Raw genomic sequence first — 20041 nt, 5'->3', positions numbered from 1 at the left:
CATGGAATCGTGAAAGTACCAGGGTCGGTCAATTTCTCTGGTAGCGTATTCAAGACTACCGCGGAACAACCTCCTGTCAACGGGATATTCGAACGCTCACCGATTCTCTCCTTACGCTTCAAAAGATCTTTGAGAAATTTCGCATATTTAGGCATAGATGGAAGCGCCCTCGATGAACGGAAGATTGATTTTCAACTGTGTAACATCTCGAGGAATTTCCCGTATTCCTGAGCATATTTCTGCTGCCTGGCACGGGCGGGAATGGAAGGCGAGAATAATCAATCACCGGTTTGCCGCCGAACCTTTCGTCGGCTGCTTCTCCACCTCTTCTCTACTGGCGACTCCTCGCGTGTGCGGTACTTGGCTGGGGCTAGCCTCGTGTGCACATTGCCTGGAGCCTCCATCTCGATCTCCTCATCGACTTCATCCTCTTTCTCCTCCTCAACTCTCTCTCTCACAACCTCTCCCAAACTCTTCCCCACTATGGGGTCGTAATCGCCTTCACTGACTAATTGCGGGATTCGTGAACGGTGTTTCCCGAAAACTGACTCGGCGGGTGCTCCTGCAACTGCTTAGCAAGCCCACCCACTGTTCTCTGAAGATCAAGAATGGCGGCCTGCTGATTCTTGATCTGAAGTTCATTATTTTTATTAGTCTGCTCCTGATTTTTAACGAATGCCTGAGTCTGCGTCATCATCTGAGCGAACATCTCCTCCAACCTGCTCATACTACCCTCAGGAGCCTTTACACTACCTTGACTCTCCTGAGTCGATCCTCCACTCGCAAACTGCCCACTCGAACCTGACCCACTAAACTGCCCTGAACCAGAACTCGTGTAAAAACCGGGCCCTCTACTCTGATACTGACCAGATGGAAATCCAGGAGGATTTCCAGACGAAAAATAACCACTCGAATTACCACTTACCTGCGCGCCAGCTGGAATTAGAATTATTGAACGGATTTGTGGGACCCCTAGACTGACCGGCTATGTACTCCACCTGCTCAAGGGTAAGGGTAGGACAACACCCTCGAATTTTTGTGTCCAATGATGTGTTAACACGTGTCATTTGATTACACGTGGCATTGATATTAAATAAAGGACTAATTTTGACAAACCTTGAATGTATGTAAATTCGAGGGTTATAGATGTCAAACAAGGGTAAATATACTGTATGGTAACCCTAGATGGTGCTTGTACCTTCAAACGAATAAATCATGGATCGTACGGAAGCGAAACGCGGAAGAAAGTGAGAGATTACAAGCTACAGGGGTTAACCGTGTCAACATGTTAATTATACCTCTGAGTGACCCTTTAACGCTCCCGAGGCTTTGTAACAGTATTATACGCTACTTCCGCGAAGTTCCGTTTTAGAACAAGTTATAATCAAATTCGTATGAGAAGGGTTAAAAGCGTCAATAATGAAAGTTAAGACTATCTGAATAATTAATAAACTAACAGGGGACTTAACAACGCGGGTAAATAACACGAGGTCCTTAGTTGTAATTAACCGAGGGCCAAACCGCAAAGTTACCCCTTCAAACCCGAAAGGTCAGGTTAATAATTACGAAAGATTTCGTTATTAATTACCCGGATTTCGTAATGATTATAAAAGATTTTAAAAATCTGAAAAACGGGCGACCCGCGTGATGTTTTGGCCTAAGTTGAGGCGGGCCGCGAGCCACCTAAGATACGCGCCTGATATTTGAATCTCAGGCGACCCGCATTAAACATGCATGGAACTCCCATGCGGGCCGCGTGGGACGCCCAGATGCAGAATGTTTGGACAGACTTGCCTTTTGAACTTGTGAACGATCATTTGGACAATTAGTGCAGCATGGGTGCCCCCTACTCGACCCATAACCCTCTAGGACACATGCCAACCATCCATGATCAGTTGTAGGGTGTTGTGTGATGATCTTGGACCTTGACTTTGGCTATAAATAGCATACTTGTGTTCATAACTTCCATCACAACACACAACACTTTTCTGGTCATTCTAAAGGCTCTCAAGTGTTCCTCATTGCTCTCTAAGCAAGTCCTAACTTCTGTAAGTTCATAAGATCCTTTGTAGTTCAATTTATGCTTAGAAAATCACTAGAAACCAAATCGTAAATACGGTTTGACTTTAAAATAAATCCGAGATGGTTCAGTCTTATGACGAATCAAAAGCAGTTATGAGTGGGTATTAATGTGGGTAATAAACCCCTAAAAGGGTTCCTCTGATCACCACTCTAACTATGTCAAATATCGCACTTTAAAAAGTCAAACTATTTTGCCGTTTTGTACATAATCTGTAATGTATATGTTATGAAACCTGTTTTAACACTCATAAAACATGATATTAAGTATATAAACTTGTTTACGCTCGTTTGAATCGACCTTTTGCTATATTGACCCGGTTCGGAGCCGAATGTCGCAAAAGTTTGACTTTTGCTTTGACTTCAGTTCTGACCCGTTTTAGTGAGGTATAGATATGCCTTAGGACTCTCTTAGGACCAGGTTACATGATGGTATAGACCACTGTGATCGGTTCATGAGTTATCCGAGTCTTTTACGCATTTCCGTTAATCGCCTAAAAGTTGACCGTAACGGCCTTTTAAAAATAAAACGAGTATTTCGGACACGTGAACGGACTATAACCTTGCTTACTAAATTATAAGCATGTCTTTAAAGTTTCACGTCAATCCGAAGTCTAGAATGAGAGTTATGCTAAAAAGCGCAATTAAAGTAAACTTTTGTAATTAACGGCGCAATTAGCATAACGCCCATCTAAAACCAAGATTTCGTCACCAAACCTTTTACCCACTGTAGTAAAATAATATTTTTGGAATTTTAAAGATTTTTAATAATTTTTACCTTGCTCATAACCTGCGGTTATGGCTACGGTTCGGTAAATACCAAATATGCCCTTTTCGGCCAAAACTTGAGTTCTACAAGGTCTTTTGACCCGATTCCAGTTGCTACTGATTTTAAATAATAAATAAAGTATTTTACACTTTATAAACTGTTCGGGAAACTCAGATTTCCTGTAGAACTCGAAAAGCCCTTTTAAAGTCTTTAAAACGACCGAAAAGCCCCTACGGGGCATAATATTAACTTAAACTCGTTACGGGCATCACGGAAGGTATCCTACTGATACCACAACCTCTTTAAGGCATATTGACTTAAGAAATAAACGTAAGACTCTCATGGTTAACCGTTTCGCCTATTGCGCGCACGGTTCGGCTTGTGAAACTAGTTTTCATAAAAATAGCCGATACGGGTCAAACTATATTATTTTGACCCCAAAATCCAGAGTGTGAACCTTGAACCCATATAAAACAAGTCTCTGAACTTGTTTGGGCAGAATCACATTCCATTCTCGGTTTTCGCCCTTTCGCGCGATTAAAACCATATTTATATTCCGGAACCAACCGGTCTAGGCTACGGCCAATATAAAGACCCGTTAGGATTCTAAGAGGTTAATTAAAACCTTCGTTCCAGATTAGGAGCCCAGTAAAAGCCTAATCGGTGATTTATCAAATTAAAGGATATACTTGCGAAGGTAAATACTTTAACTTATTTCCCTATACGGGCTTGGGTTACGGTATGTTAATACAGCTTGATTGAGCATTATATTTTTCATCGCTTAGGTGGTTAATTAAATAATATGATCGGCTCATTTAAACAGTTTTGTTTCTTAAAAGGCCTTTGGGGGTTTAATGACCGTTGTCCGGATATCCTTGGCATCATTTTACGAAATGGCCACGACCATCGACATCCCGGTGTAGCGTACACCCGGTATAACATTGTCGACATTAAATTAAAAGACGTAGCCGTTGGTTTTTATACTACGGTTTTACGCAATGTGGTGTGTCTATAAATCTTTAACCCCGGCACGACCCGGGCTACTGAACGCATAAAAGAACATGTAAAACGTTCACAAGATTTTAATAAATTTTCCCAAGTTATAAAAAGAGTTTGTGCCTTGTGCATTCAAATCAATTTTAATAAACATTTTCAAATGTGTCAGTTGAATGTATTTACCAGTGTAAACTGACGTATTTTCCCAAAAAGATTAAGTGCAGGTACTATACGAAATTGGCTGGTATTAGCTTCCTAAGCATCACGAATAGTCTCGCAAACTCGATGCCGTATCTGAATGAACAATATTTTATTATTTTGATCCGCTGTGGATACATTCGACTTCTGTAATACATTTGATATTACAACCAGAGGTTGAAGTATATATTTATCTTAAAGGCTTCCGCTGTGCATTTATATAATTGTGTCGTTTGACTATATTGTTGCCAACATCGTCACGGTAATCCCCACCGGGCCCACCGGTGAGACACGTGGAAATCGGGGTGGTGACAGGTTGGGTATCAGAGCCAACATTGAGTGAATTAAACACTATCCTAATGTGTTTAATCTCAGTGACACAATTGCACATACTTGAGTCTAGACAAGAACTTAGGACAAATTCGAATTGTTATTCCAATTTTGTCTTTTTCTTTTATTATTGGTATTTAAAGTTTTATAAAGCAGGAAAATGCCACCTGTTATATTCCGAGGAAGAGGAAGGGGAAGAAGAGGCAGAGGAGATATCGTGACGCATCACGATCACGAAGCTGGACCGTCAGGTACAAGACCTCCTTCAATGACAAGGAGCGAAGAACCACAACGACGAAGAGACCTTTACGAACCTGCGAGGCATTCCACCTCGCACAGCTGAACGCCATCCATACCGGCACTCCTTTGGGCCAAACTCAGAAAATGATCCAACAACCCACAACCTTCCTTCATACCTCTACAACGTTCGTATCGCACCGAAATTACGACGACCCTACTCCATACTTCATAGGTCAGTTTAATCCAGCTGACTACATACAGGAACCTTCAGTTTTGTTCCACTAGGGCCACAAGATCACTTCTCCGAGGATCATATGGACGAAGATACCAATCCAACAGAACCTGCTCGTGGTACGCCCACGCATCCGATAGAAGTCTCTGATGGTCGTCCTTCCATGGCACACCCTATCAGGGACCAGATAGTTTCCAAGCGTTGTTCGACCGACATGAGTGGTACTACACACCACCTCAACAGACATCACAACAACCGCGACATCCACAGGATCCCTCTGAGGATTCACGCTTTGTGGCAGTTACGCCACCACCTCCGCCACCGGCGCAACCAGTAATACCTGATCCGCCAAGGCGTAGGAGGACGAATGCGCGTATGTCCACACGAGAGGAGGGGGTATCCACTTCAGCACCCCTCGACACTCTAGTAGTAGCCACTATCCGCCACTACAAGAAGAAGGACCTTCAAGTCCTATACAGGAGGCGAACTCCGCACCAGCTGCACCAAATTCGCCACCATTTGGGTACGACCAACCCATACCTGCTTACACGGGTCCAACGGCTTACAACCCGTTCGAACCGTCACAAGCACAATACAACTACAATTATGAACGCGACCCATATGTGGTGTCGGCTAGATATAATGCACGATACCCTGACGGAGCTCATGGGAACATGGGACCACCGGACTACTCAGCTCATGGGTATCCAATACCTCCCAGACCTCCAGTTCCGCAACAAGCGCCACAACCACGTTTCTCTCCTCCTGAACAGGAAGAGATACTCCATCGACTAGATCGTGTGGAGAGAGAGTTCGAGGAAGAGAAAAAGAGCCACCGAGGATTTCTCAAAGGCTTGGCGAACCTACTAAAGGGCAAAAAGAAGAAACGTGACCACTAGCCCTTAATAGTTGTATTAATGAAATTTCTACTTTGAAAGAAGTCCCTGCGTGGACACTTATCGTATTTCAGTCCCTACGTGGACTTATCTTTTAGTCCTTGCATGGACACTTATCTTATGTTAGTCCCTGCGTGGACTTGTCACTTATTTTTAAACCTCTATGGAGGTATGTACTATTTGAAAGACCCGTTTAGGGCAATATGTGATTGTATTTGAGATTATGGAATGTATGTTATGAGTTTTGTTTTAATATGTATGAAATAAACCAAAACCATTCCTTTTAAATTGATCTGCCTAAATAAAGAATCTTACGAGTGAAACCTAGCCTGGTGTCTTTTAAGATCCGGCCAAGATGGTAGGACTTAACTAAAAGATTCAGACTCCCTGTTAACCGCTGCAAGCATGTTAACAATCATGGCAGATGTGATTCGTTAAAATCACGCACGTCATTCTTATACAATAATCCTTTAAGGATTTCAAAACCCAACTAAATGATTTATAAATCATGGGTTAAATCACCAATGAAGGTGATCAATTATATTAAAACATCCATTAGTGATGTAGTGCCTACGGGCCAACCTTATTTAACCATCCATTAGTGATGTAGTGCCTACGGGCCAATCATATTAAACCATCCACTAGTGATGTAGTGCCTACGGGCCAATCTTATTAAAACATCCATTAGTGGTGTAGTGCCTATGGGCCGTAATAATCGTCTTATAAAGACAAGAGACAGTGGTGGTCTATGACTCCCTGCCAGAAAGGGGTAATAGAACTACGGTTCAAACCTCTATGCCTTTGATTCTCTGGAATCTCGGCAAATATTATAAAACATCCTCGTGATTAGGCTTTATGCCGCCAATATTATTGTTATAGCTAAAATAGGATGTATTCAAATCCTAAGATTTAATGAGTAATAAGTTAACCAAATATGGTCTTTGTTACCATGATTGACAAATTGTCATGAAAGACAATTATATAATAATCTCCTGAATAAGATTTTGTTATCTTCTGTAACAGATTCAAATTACAAATGGCGGATCCCAATGGAGAGAATAGCCATACTAATGAAGATGACTACGGCAAGGCGCCAGTGCATTTGACAGGCGCACAGCTAAAGGCTCTAATTGACAATGTTGTTCAGGCAGCTCTTGATCGTCAATATACTGAGTCTCAAGGCAGAACCGTATCAAAACCACCCTCCAAACCAAAGACACACTCCAAACCACCCTCTCAACCCAAGAAAGATGACGACAATCACTCGTCAGCTGAAAATAGTATTCGTCGTGAACGAGAATACACTGATGCATCTGGTGCCAAGGGTTGCACCTACAAGTATTTTGTATCTTGTAAGCCCCGGGAATTTACGGGGGAGAAAGGTGTTGTTGATTGTATCACCTGGCTAGATGAGATGGACACTATTGTGGACATCAGTGGGTGCGCAGAGAAGGATGTGGTGAAGTTTGTGTCCCAGTCATTTAAGGGCGAGGCCCTGGCATGGTGGAGGGCGTTGGTGCAGGCATCAGGTAAGTCTGCTTTATACAAGATGACATGGGAGGAATTTATTGCTCTCATTAAGGAAAACTACTGCCCTCAGCATGAGGTTGAGAAGATCGAGGCTGACTTTGTATCACTGGTGATGACAAACCTGGACTGCCAGGCTTATTTGACGAGCTTCAATACGATGTCTCGCCTGGTCCCATACCTTGTGACACCAGAACCCCGAAGAATTACCCGTTTCATTGGGGGCTTGGAGCCTGCGATAAAAGCGAGTGTAAAGGCCTCTCGGCCGACGACCTTCAGGTCAGTTACTGACCTCTCCTTGTCTCTCACATTAGATGTTGTCCGTCTGAGGACACTAAGGAGCAAGGAGGCTGAGAAAAGGAAGCGTGAGGATGATACCTCACGAAGGTCAGGAAAGAAGCACCGGGGAAACGGTGATGGCAAAAGAGGGTCGGAGACGAAGAAGGATGGGCAAGCTGGTGAAAGACCCAACTGCAAAATCTGCAAGAAACCCCACTCTGGGAAATGTAGGTTTGCGTCGAATTCACAGTCGCAGCCAAAGACTCCTTCCTGTGGACTGTGCAAGTCCAAGGATCATAAGACAGTGGATTGCAAGAAGATCAAGGATGCAACCTGCTATGGTTGTAATGAAAAGGGGCATATCAAGAGTAACTGCCCTAAGAACGCCAAAAAGGCGGAGGAGACCAAGAAGTCAAATGCGAGAGTCTTCCGCATGGATGCAAAGGAGGCTGTGCTGAACGACAATGTGCTTACAGGTACTTTTCTCCTAAATAATATATTTGCAAGAGTACTTTTCGATTCAGGCGCCGATAAATCCTTTGTAGACCAAAAATTTTGCCAACTATTAAATATGCCTATCAAAACCCTAGATGTGAAATACGAGGTAGAGTTAGCAGACGGCACGATAGAAACCGTCTCCACTGTTCTAGAGGGATGTGAAATATCCATTAAGAACCATTCTTTTCCTCTATCTCTACTTCCTTTCAAACTAGTGGGTTTCGACATTGTTCTAGGCATGGACTGGTTATCCCGTAATCAGGCCCAAATCATTTGCGGCAAGAGGCATATAGTGCTAAAGACCCCGAGTGGTGAATCGCTTACCATTCGAGGAGAGACGCAGTATGGACTGCCCGAAGATGTATCTATGCTCAAAGCTTCTAGGTGTTTGAACAGAGGCTGTGTAATTTATATGGCTCAGGTAATAATTGAAGAACCTAAGCCGAAGATCGAGGATCTTCCTGTCATTTCTGAATATCCCGAGGTTTTTCCTGAAGAACTACCTGGTTTGCCACCAGATAGACAGGTGGAATTCAGAATAGATATCATACCTGGAGCAGCTCCCATAGCAAGAGCGCCCTACAGACTAGCTCCGACGGAAATGAAGGAACTAAGGACCCAGTTGGATGAACTGTTGAAAAAAGGTTTTATCAGACCTAGTTCATCTCCCTGGGGAGCACCTGTCCTGTTTGTAAAGAAGAAGGACGGATCGATGCGTTTGTGCATCGATTACCGTGAGCTAAACAAAGTTACCATAAAGAATAGATATCCTTTGCCAAGGATCGACGATCTGTTCGATCAGCTGCAAGGAGCGAGCTACTTCTCCAAGATCGACTTAAGGTCGGGCTATCATCAGCTAAGGGTCAGAGATGAAGATGTACATAAGACAGCATTTAGGACTCGCTATGGTCATTACGAGTTCCTAGTGATGCCTTTTGGGCTCACAAATGCACCGGCTGCGTTCATGGATCTCATAAATCGCGTCTGCAAGCCGTATTTGGACAAATTTGTCATAGTCTTCATCGACGATATCCTTATATATTCCAAGAACCAAGCTGACCATGAGAAGCACCTCCGTTGCATTCTCGAATTACTACAGCGTGAGAAACTCTACGCCAAATTCTCGAAATGTGAATTCTGGCTACGAGAGGTTCAGTTTTTAGGTCACGTTGTGAGTGAGCGTGGTATCCAAGTGGATCCCGCTAAGGTAGAGGCGGTCATGAACTGGCAAGAGCCAAAGACGCCTACCGAAATCCGTAGTTTCCTGGGGTTAGCAGGGTACTACAGGAGATTTATTGAGAATTTTTCAAGGATTGCTGCGCCCCTGACCTCTTTAACCAAGAAGAAAGAAAAATTTATTTGGGGCCCAAAGCAGCAAGAGTCCTTCGAAGTTCTGAAGCAGAAGCTAAGCAACGCACCTGTGTTGACACTACCTGAAGGTACAGATGAATTTGTAGTTTACTGCGATGCATCACACACAGGCATGGGGTGTGTGCTTATGCAGAAGGGCAAGGTGATTGCCTATGCTTCAAGGCAATTAAAAGTGCACGAAAAGAATTACACCACCCATGATTTGGAGTTGGGTGCCGTTGTATTTGCACTGAAATTATGGAGGCATTACCTTTATGGTATTAAATTTGTGATTTATTCTGATCACAAAAGCCTCCAGCACCTGTTCAATCAGAAAGAGTTGAACATGAGGCAGCGCCGTTGGATGGAAACCTTGAATGACTATGATTGTGAGATCAGGTACCATCCCGGCAAAGCGAATGTAGTCGCTGATGCCTTGAGCAGGAAAGAAAGGGTAAAACCTATTCGAATCAATGCCAAGAGCATTGAAGTCAAGAACAATTTAATTGAAAGGATATTAGCTGCACAACGAGAGGCTGTGTTGGAAGCTAATTATCCTAATGAAAAGTTAAGAGTAACTAAGGAGCAGTTGACTCTTAGCAAGGATGGAATCCTTAGATTAAACGGACGAATATGGGTTCCGATTTATGGAGGACTACGAGATGTTATCCTCCAGGAAGCCCATAGTTCAAAATATTCAGTCCATCCTGGTGCAGACAAGATGTATCAAGATTTAAAGGCAAACTATTGGTGGATAGGCTTGAAAAAGTCTGTGGCCGCCCATGTAGCAAAGTGCTTGACTTGTGCTCAAGTCAAAGCCGAGCACCGAAAGCCGTCTGGCTTGCTACAACAGCCTGAACTTCCCGAGTGGAAGTGGGAATGCGTAACTATGGACTTCATAACCAAGTTACCCAAAACCAGGAAGGGAAACGATACAATATGGGTCATAGTCGATAGGCTGACTAAATAAGCTCACTTCTTACCCATCAAGGAGACGTATAGCTCCGATATGTTAGCCCAACTGTATGTTGATAAGATTGTAGCCTTACACGGCATACCTGTGACTATTATCTCCGACAAGGATACTAGATACACGTCTCACTTCTGGAAGAGTTTCCAGCAATCTTTGGGCACTCGTTTGAACTTCAGTACGGCTTACCATCCACAGACGGACGGTCAGAGTGAGCGTACCATTCAGACGTTAGAGGACATGCTACGCGCATGTGCAATCGATTTAGGTGGTAACTGGGATAAGAATCTACCCCTGATCGAATTCTCCTACAATAATAGCTACCACACCAGCATAAAAGCTGCGCCTTTCGAGGCACTATACGGTAGGAAATGTAGATCGCCTGTTTGTTGGGCGGAAGTAGGAGAGGTCCAATTATCAGGACCAGAGATTGTTTTCCAGACAACGGACAAGATTGTCCAGATCCGGGAACGTCTCAAGGCTGCCCGTGACAGGCAGAAAAGCTACGCTGACCCGAAGCGTAAGGACCTTCACTTTGATATAGGTGAAAAGGTGTTGCTTAAAGTATCGCCCTGGAAAGGGGTGATGCGTTTCGGCAAGAAGGGCAAGCTGAGTCCGAGGTACATAGGACCTTTTGAGGTCATTGAACGAGTCGGGTCAGTTGCCTATAAGTTGAACTAGCCTGAAGAGCTCAATGGAATTCACAATGTGTTCCACATCTGCAATCTCAAAAAGTGCTTCGCCGATGAATCATTGGTGATTCCACACACAGATGTGCATATAGATGAGAGCTTAAAGTTTATAGAAAAACCTTTGTCGATTGAAGATCGACAGGTGAAGAAGCTTCGAAGAAAGCACGTACCGATTGTAAAGGTCAAATGGGATGCTCGTAGAGGTCCCGAATATACGTGGGAAGTCGAAGCCACAATGAAAGAAAAGTACCCCTATTTATTTGAGTAAATCTCGGGTCGAGATTTATTTTAAGGGGGTGAGGATGTAACACCTCGAATTTTTGTGTCCAATGATGTGTTAACACGTGTCATTTGATTACACGTGGCATTGATATTAAATAAAGGACTAATTTTGACAAACCTTGAATGTATGTAAATTCGAGGGTTATAGATGTCAAACAAGGGTAAATATACTGTATGGTAACCCTAGATGGTGCTTGTACCTTCAAACGAATAAATCATGGATCGTACGGAAGCGAAACGCGGAAGAAAGTGAGAGATTACAAGCTACAGGGGTTAACCGTGTCAACATGTTAATTATACCTCTGAGTGACCCTTTAACGCTCCCGAGGCTTTGTAACAGTATTATACGCTCACTGGAACATATTGTATAAATTCCGCGAAGTTCCGTTTTAGAACAAGAAAGTTATAATCAAATTCGTATGAGAAGGGTTAAAAGCGTCAATAATGAAAGTTAAGACTTTCTGAATAATTAATAAACTAACCGGGGACTTAACAACGCAGGTAAATAACACGAGGTCCTTAGTTATAATTAACCGAGGGCCAAACCGTAAAGTTACCCCTTCAAACCCGAAAGGTCAGGTTAATAATTACGAAAGATTTCGTTATTAATTACCCGGATTTCGTAATGATTATAAAAGATTTTAAAAATCTGAAAAACATTCCCCTCGCGACCCGCGTGATGTTTTGGCCTAAGTTGAGGCGGGCCGCGAGCCACCTAAGATACGCGCCTGATATTTGAATCTCAGGCGACCCGCATTAAACATGCATGGAACTCCCATGCGGGCCGCGTGGGACGCCCAGATGCAGAATGTTTGGACAGACTTGCCTTTTGAACTTGTGAACGATCATTTGGACAATTAGTGCAGCATGGGTGCCCCCTACTCGACCCATAACCCTCTAGGACACATGCCAACCATCCATGATCAGTTGTAGGGTGTTGTGTGATGATCTTGGACCTTGACTTTGGCTATAAATAGCATACTTGTGTTCATAACTTCCATCACAACACAACAACACTTTTCTGGTCATTCTAAAGGCTCTCAAGTGTTCCTCATTGCTCTCTAAGCAAGTCCTAACTTCTGTAAGTTCATAAGATCCTTTGTAGTTCAATTTATGCTTAGAAAATCACTAGAAACCAAACCGTCGTAAATACGGTTTGACTTTAAAATAAATCCGAGATGGTTCAGTCTTATGACGAATCAAAAGTAGTTATGAGTGGGTATTAATGTGGGTAATAAACCCCTAAAAGGGTTCCCTCTGATCACCACTCTAACTATGTCAAATATCGAGTCAAACGTGCACTTAAAAAGTCAACAGAAAGCTATTTTGCCGTTTTGTACATAATCTGTAATGTATATGTTATGAAACCTGTTTTAACACTCATAAAACATGATATTAAGTATATAAACTTGTTTACGCTCGTTTGAATCGACCATTTGCTATATTGACCCGGTTCGGAGCCGAATGTCGCAAAAGTTTGACTTTTGCTTTGACTTCAGTTCTGACCCGTTTTAGTGAGGTATAGATATACCTTAGGACTCTCTTAGGACCAGGTTACATGATGGTATAGACCACTGTGATCGGTTCATGAGTTATCCGAGTCTTTTACGCATTTCCGTTAATCGCCTAAAAGTTGACCGTAACGGCCTTTTAAAAATAAAACGAGTATTTCGGACACGTGAACGGACTATAACCTTGCTTACTAAATTATAAGCATGTCCTTAAAGTTTCACGTCAATCCGAGGTCTAGAATGAGAGTTATGCTAAAAAGCGCAATTAAAGTAAACTTTTGTAATTAACGGCGCAATTAGCATAACGCCCATCTAAAACCAAGATTTCGTCACCAAAACTTTTACCCACTGTAGTAAAATAATATTTTTGGAATTTTAAAGATTTTTAATAATTTTTACCTTGCTCATAACCCGCGGTTATGGCTACGGTTCGGTAAATACCAAATATGCCCTTTTCGGCCAAAACTTGAGTTCTACAAGGTCTTTTGACCCGATTCCAGTTGCTACTAATTTTAAATAATAAATAAAGTATTTTACACTTTATAAACTGTTCGGGAAACTCAAATTTCCTGTAGAACTCGAAAAGCCCTTTTAAAGTCTTTAAAACGACCGAAAAGCCCCTACGGGGCATAATATTAACTTAAACTCGTTACGGGCATCACGGAAGGTATCCTACTGATACCACAACCTCTTTAAGGCATATTGACTTAAGAAATAAACGTAAGACTCTCATGGTTAACCGTTTCGCCTATTGCGCGCACGGTTCGGCTTGTGAAACTAGTTTTCATAAAATAGCCGATACGGGTCAAACTATATTATTTTGACCCCAAAATCCAGAGTGTGAACCTTGAACCCATATAAAACAAGTCTCTGAACTTGTTTGGGGCAGAATCACATTCCATTCTCGGTTTTCGCCCTTTCGCGCGATTAAAACCATATTTATATTCCGGAACCAACCGGTCTAGGCTACGGCCAATATAAAGACCCGTTAGGATTCTAAGAGGTTAATTAAAACCTTCGTTCCAGATTAGGAGCCCAGTAAAAGCTATCGGTGATTTAATCAAATTAAGGAATATACTTGCGAAGGTAAATACTTTAACTTATTTCCCCTATACGGGCTTGGGTTACGGTATGTTAATACCGCTTGATTGAGCATTATATTTTTCCATCGCTTAGGTGGTTAATTAAATAATATGATTGGCTCATTTAAACAGTTTTGTTTCTTAAAAGCCTTTGGGGGGTTTAATGACCGTTGTCCCGGATATCCTTGGCATCATTTTACGAAATGGCCACGACCATCGACATCCCGGTGTAGGCGTACACCCGGTATACATTGTCGACATTAAATTAAAAGACGTAGCCGTTGGTTTTTATACTACGGTTTTACGCAATGTGGTGTGTCTATAAATCTTTAACCCGGCACGACCCGGGCTACTGAACGCATAAAAGAACATGTAAAACGTTCACAAGATTTTAATAATTTTCCCAAGTTATAAAAGAGTTTGTGCCTTGTGCATTCAAATCAATTTTAATAAACATTTTCAAATGTGTCAGTTGAATGTATTTACCAGTGTAAACTGACGTATTTTCCCCAAAAAGATTAAGTGCAGGTACTATACGAAATTGGCTGGTATTAGCTTCCTAAGCATCACGAATAGTCTCGCAAACTCGATGCCGTATCTGAATGAACAATATTTTATTATTTTGATCCGCTGTGGATACATTCGACTTCTGTAATACATTTGATATTACAACCAGAGGTTGAAGTATATATTTATCTTTAAAGCTTCTGCTGTGCATTTATATAATTGTGTCGTTTGACTATATTGTTGCCAACATCATCACGGTAATCCCCCACCGGGCCCACCGGTGAGACACGTGGAAATCGGGGTGTGACAGGTAGGACAATCGATAGTATCATGACCTCCTCGGCAAACCTCACACCTATCCACTTTCTTCTTTATCTCGCTCAACTCCTGCCTCATCTCCTGCCTCAACTCCTGCCTCAAATTCTCAACTACAGTAGTTACCGATGGATCCAAGCTAACTTGGTTTACCCCTCGATCGGCCGAGGTGGTACGCACAGGAATGGAAGTCCTGCTGGTAGTGCTGTAGTCCATATCGGAGTGGGCAAAGCTCTCAAACAAATAATTGCACTCAGCCACCGTCTTCTTTCCCATAAGCTGACCTCCTGCTGAAGTATCGAAGCGAGCTCTAATCTCAGGAGTAAGACCATTGTAGAATTTCTCGACTAACGCCCAATCGGATAGACCATGCTGAGAACAACGGGATATCAGGGTTTGAAAACGCTCCCAAGCTAAGTGATACGGCTCATCCGGCTCCATACGAAATGAGTGAATCTGGTCACGAAGGCGAGACGCCTTGGATGGCGAAAAATACTTGGCTAAGAATGCATCGCGAAGACCTGCCCAAGTAGTGAAGGTGCCAGCGGGCTGGGAATCGAACCAGACGGCTGCGCGTCCAGCGAGTGAGAACGGGAAAACCTGAAGATACCTAGCATCAAGATTGACACCCTCAATGGAGAAGGTGCTGCAGAGACAAGTGATGCGATTGATATGAGCGGGGGCATCCTCGTCGTCACGACCGTGGAACTGGCAAGAATTTGTGATGGCGGTCATAATGTAGGATGGAATCTACCAGGACCGATCGTTCGGGATGTTTGGAAGGGTGATGGGCAAATTCCCACCGGCGAAGCCGGTGGTCGCCTGATCGTAAACTGTCCTACGGGCCATATGAGCTACGGGTGGTAGACTAGGTGGACGGGTGGGTGGCGGGGAATTGTGGGGTGAAGACTTTGGTGTAAAATCGAACGCGGGGGTGAAATGTGAAGACGAAGCAGAGCTAGAAGCACTTACCTCGGACGCGGAAGACGAGAAGGATGACTTGAGTGTAAACGGAAGTGGTGGCGGTCCCTGCGAGCGCGTATTGGGCATCCACTGCAAAAACCGAGAACAAACAAGTAAGAAGACTCTACTAAATGACTCGACTAACTATAAAAGACACTAAATTACTTAGACACCTACGACTCAAACAAAATAAACAACTAGCACGTAATATGTGAAGTAAGTCCAAACAAAGTAATCAACGCAATCGCCAAGAGTCCCCGGCAACGGCGCCAAAAACTTGATGTGCTAAATGTGGGTTAATTAAAACAACTAAAATTACCCTAATTCTAGACTCTCTAAGCTTTAAATTTATAAAACTAAGACTCGATCTAAACCCTAAACCGCACAACCGGCAAGTGAACCGATCAATGTAGTAAAGCTAAAGCAAGTCCGAGTATCGAACCCACGAGACTCTACTGATTACGCTACGACTCTATCTAGACTAAGACTGACACGACATACTAAATTGTTTATTAATTTGGGGGGGGGGGTTTCTAAAAATCCTAAATAAAATAATAAAAATAATTCTAGAAGACTAGACACGAACTTGAACGAAGGTTTTGACCAGTGGTGATGAAGACTACCTAGGCTAGACGCAGGCGAAACTCAGGATGGATTCCTATTTGATAGTTTTGTGATGTGGAACCGGGATCTTTAAATGCTAAACCTATTAAGACACCACTAAGCCCCTCAGACACTCTCAAGGCGATTCTTGTGGCACTACCTAGGATGTTATGCTCACCGGTTTTCTAGATTTTCCTTTCAGTCCTCTAGTTTCTTGAAAGTGCCTATGTAAGACGCTCTACCTTGCCGCGCGAACGTCTAAAGCAACTACGGGTTTTAATCTTGGTTTAATAAACAATGGAATGTTAAGGACTTATAACCAAACCGAGACCTATTAATACCCTCGAGCCTCACAGCGACGAGTTTAGCAGCACACTTGATTTTATCAAATTACCGAATATTGTTTCTAAGGTTACTTACGCGTTTTCACCCTAAAGGATTAGAGATTTATTATGTGATATAGACACTCACCAAAACCTAAAACCCTAGCCCGACTCTATTCCGTGATAAAGACCGTCACCAAGAATCGAACGAAGCAATAAACAATAATCAAACAATCACAAGCACACATACGCACCAAGTTAAATTCCTATAGCGTTTACAATACAAGAAAGATCCACAACCACGACAAAAATCAAATAAAAATCCAAACTTTGTTATGCCATAGTCATTAGCCTAGGTAGTTTACGGTTTTTAGCCGGAAATCATAATAAAAAACGTAAATAAAATCATACTAAGTTCTGAATTCATCAAGTTACACATAAAAATGAACAAAGAACAAAAGATTAGGATAGTAAAACCCGTGGTCTTCACTCCCGAACGCTTCTAAAGTATACCCGATTGATTCCTTGCAATCCCAAAGCTTTCAAACCTTCAACAGCCTCTGATTTCTGCCTCAAGAACTCCAAAATTCGTCTCCAGTTCGTTCTCTACGGCTGAGGATGATGATAACCTTATATAACTTTCAAAAACCCTACTAGCCGTTAGCTGTTGATTGGAGCGCACGTTTTAACAGTTAACGCGGCCCGCATGAGATATTCTGGTAAGTCTACGCGGCCCGCTTCACAAGCTCAAAACCGGAAACTCTTAATGATAACTCTCGCGGCCCGCTTGAAAGTATAGGATAAGTTGATGCGGGCCGCTTGGACTTAAACAATTCTAAATTTTCTTTTTAAGTTAATGCGGCCTGCCTGGAAGATCCTTATAAGCTTACGCGGCCCGCCTGGAAGCTCCAGAACTGCATTTTCGCTTCGTTTCAGCTCCCGACTCCTCGATTTCCGTTCCAGCCTTCCGCCTTTCCAGATTCTGACTCGTTTTCGCTCCTTTTGGCTGTAAAGACCTGGAAACACAATTAAATCAAAAGTATGTACAATCTATCTAAAAACGACACTAAGAAGGAATAACTAACGACTAAAACCGACGCGAATACCGATGTATTTTACAATACATCCCCACTTCCCCCGTGCATGACGCGACTGCTGATGCGGGGGTTAATAAAGAGTTTACAAGAGGCCCTTCTATTGAAGTGATTACTAAGCCCTCTGTGCAGACAGAGGATCCTGGGAAGAAGACCGCGGATCAAATATTTGATACGGTGGATTCTTCTGACAACTTGATCTCCCCACAGGATACTGATGATCTGAAGTTTGCTGATGCTGAAAAGCAAAAGTCTCCTGCTGCCGAGAAGGCTTCTGGTTCTGCCTCTGGGGGTGCGGGTTTTGAAGAACCATCCATTCAGGCTGGTGAGTCTGAGTTGGAGTTCTACTACCGTACTTATACGGAAGACCGGAGTGTGAACTACCATCGTCCCCCTTGGAGCGTTATGCAAGGGTATGATATTTCGAATAATCCCTCCGATTGCAGGGAGATTTTGGGTGGTTTGGGTACCCCGTTTGAGGTTCTTCAGGCCCGCGGTTTGCTCCGTGAGCACCGGATCAACCAACTCTCCTCCATGCTTGTTGGGAGTTCCATAATTGCGAATGCTATTATGGAAGACTACAAGGTGCTGGGACGCAAGGAGGAGGAAAATGCTCGCTTGCGGGCTGAGGCTGAGGCGTTGGTGAAAGCTGCTCGGAAGGGTGCGGAGCAGCTTGAAAGGGAGAAGGCTGCTTTTGAGAAGCACAAGTAGACTGAGGAGTGGGCTGTAACTGCTGGCCTTAAACAGGTTCGTACTCTTGCAAAATTGCTTTCTGATGAGCGCAAGAGTTGGAAAGAATCTTGGGCAAAACAGAATGAAAAGTTGTTTCGTGTTCGTTAGGAGGTGACTAATCTCAAGGCGGCGAATGCTGCTTTGGTAAAAGAGAAGTCCGCAGCTGAGGCAGTTGCCAAAGAGCCCAAGGAGGCGGAGGCCCGCGCTGCCAAGGCTTTTGAAGAGGTAAATGCTGATCGCGGCCGTTTGAACAAGGTTGTTGAGGATCTCAAGGTATGTGTTGCGTTCACAGTTGAATTTTTGTCTCTGTCTCAGTCTCATAAGTATGACTGATTGTCTTTCTTATACTTGTTTCTTCTTTGCTTTTGAAAGGCTGAAATGCAAAACCGGGTGACCATTATTGAGGAGGTCACTGCCCGCGCGACTGAGGCTGAAGCGCGGGCACGGGAGGCTGCTGAGGCTAGGGATAGCCTGTCTTCCTCTTTGGATCAGCTGAAGGCGGACCGTGACTGGATGCGTTACCACGGTATCGAGCATATAAGTATTCGGTGCCTTCGCTATCTTTAGGTTTGCTTTTGCTAACTTTATTGTTTGTGTTTTGCAGATTGTTGGAACCATTCTTGATGCGCCTGAGAACGCAGCTGCTGTAAATGAGCTTAAGGAGCGCGCGCGGGAGGCAGGATTCAAGGCCGGTTACCATCGATGCATTAGCCATATGAACCCCTTGTACCAAAGCAAATTTACTGATGAAAGGTCTGGGTTCCAAGGCGTAGATACCGAAGAGCGGTATGCTGCAGCTGTTGCGGCGTACAACGACCTGTCCATTGCCGCTGTTAATGATATTGATAACTGCTTGTAGGCGGAGGATTATGTGGACCGCTTGCGGTTGTTCTATGGTGATCCGGAAGAGGAAGAGGAGGAAAAGACCGCTGGCAGTGGCAAGGGTGATGCGGGTACCAGTGGTACAAAGAAGGACTGGGTTGGCCTGCGTGCCCTTTTTGATTTCCTCTTTGATGTAACTGTTAGAAAACTTTATGTAAATTTCTTGTGCACCGCGTAGGTGTAGAAATTTTATGGAATACAAAGTTAATCTTTTTATTCAATTTGTACAAGTCCTTTTTACTACTTGCATTCTCGAACCTGTATGAGTTAATGTTATTGTGAATAACATTAAGTCTGAATTTGCCTTTTGCATATTTAGGTGATGTTCAAGTATGTGTGGCTAAAAGTGTGTAAGTAAAAAATATTTACTTTGACTTTGAGTGAGCGCATACTTGGAGAACTCTGTTGGCTGTAAAGCGCAGTTGAGTATACTCTATACCTTTGTCGTATGAGTATTAGTCAATTCCTATTTTTATCCCGTTAGGGTTTAGGAATTGTGTAGGTTTTGTAAAAACCGTAAGTGTGTATCCAGCCGGATAGACATTTAATGTTTTGCCTTTGCTGGCCTATTACAATATTTGTGTGTGGTCACCACTTTGTGTGGGTATCGCAAATGAAGATTTTGCTAATCTGTTTTTGCAGATACCGCAAAGTGGAACACGTATTTGTAATAGAAGGAAATAAACAATAT

General features: G+C 43.2%; 1 protein-coding gene across 1 annotated transcript; it reads right to left on the bottom strand.

Moving 5' to 3' along the window:
* Positions 1-508: 508 nt before the first annotated feature.
* LOC118481069 lies at positions 509-15488 on the bottom strand. The gene is made up of 2 exons (XM_035976168.1): positions 14787-15488; positions 509-925 (listed from the first exon to the last, which is right to left on the bottom strand). Exons 1-2 carry the CDS (start codon positions 15486-15488, stop codon positions 509-511), a joined length of 1119 nt encoding a protein of 372 aa, XP_035832061.1.
* Positions 15489-20041: the final 4553 nt, after the last annotated feature.

The sequence above is a fragment of the Helianthus annuus genome, chromosome 8 (assembly GCF_002127325.2).
Source record: "Helianthus annuus cultivar XRQ/B chromosome 8, HanXRQr2.0-SUNRISE, whole genome shotgun sequence".
Classification (NCBI taxonomy): Eukaryota; Viridiplantae; Streptophyta; class Magnoliopsida; order Asterales; family Asteraceae; genus Helianthus; species Helianthus annuus.
The sequence above is the reverse complement of the archived record's forward strand: the minus strand, read 5'-3'. Positions and strand labels throughout refer to the sequence as shown.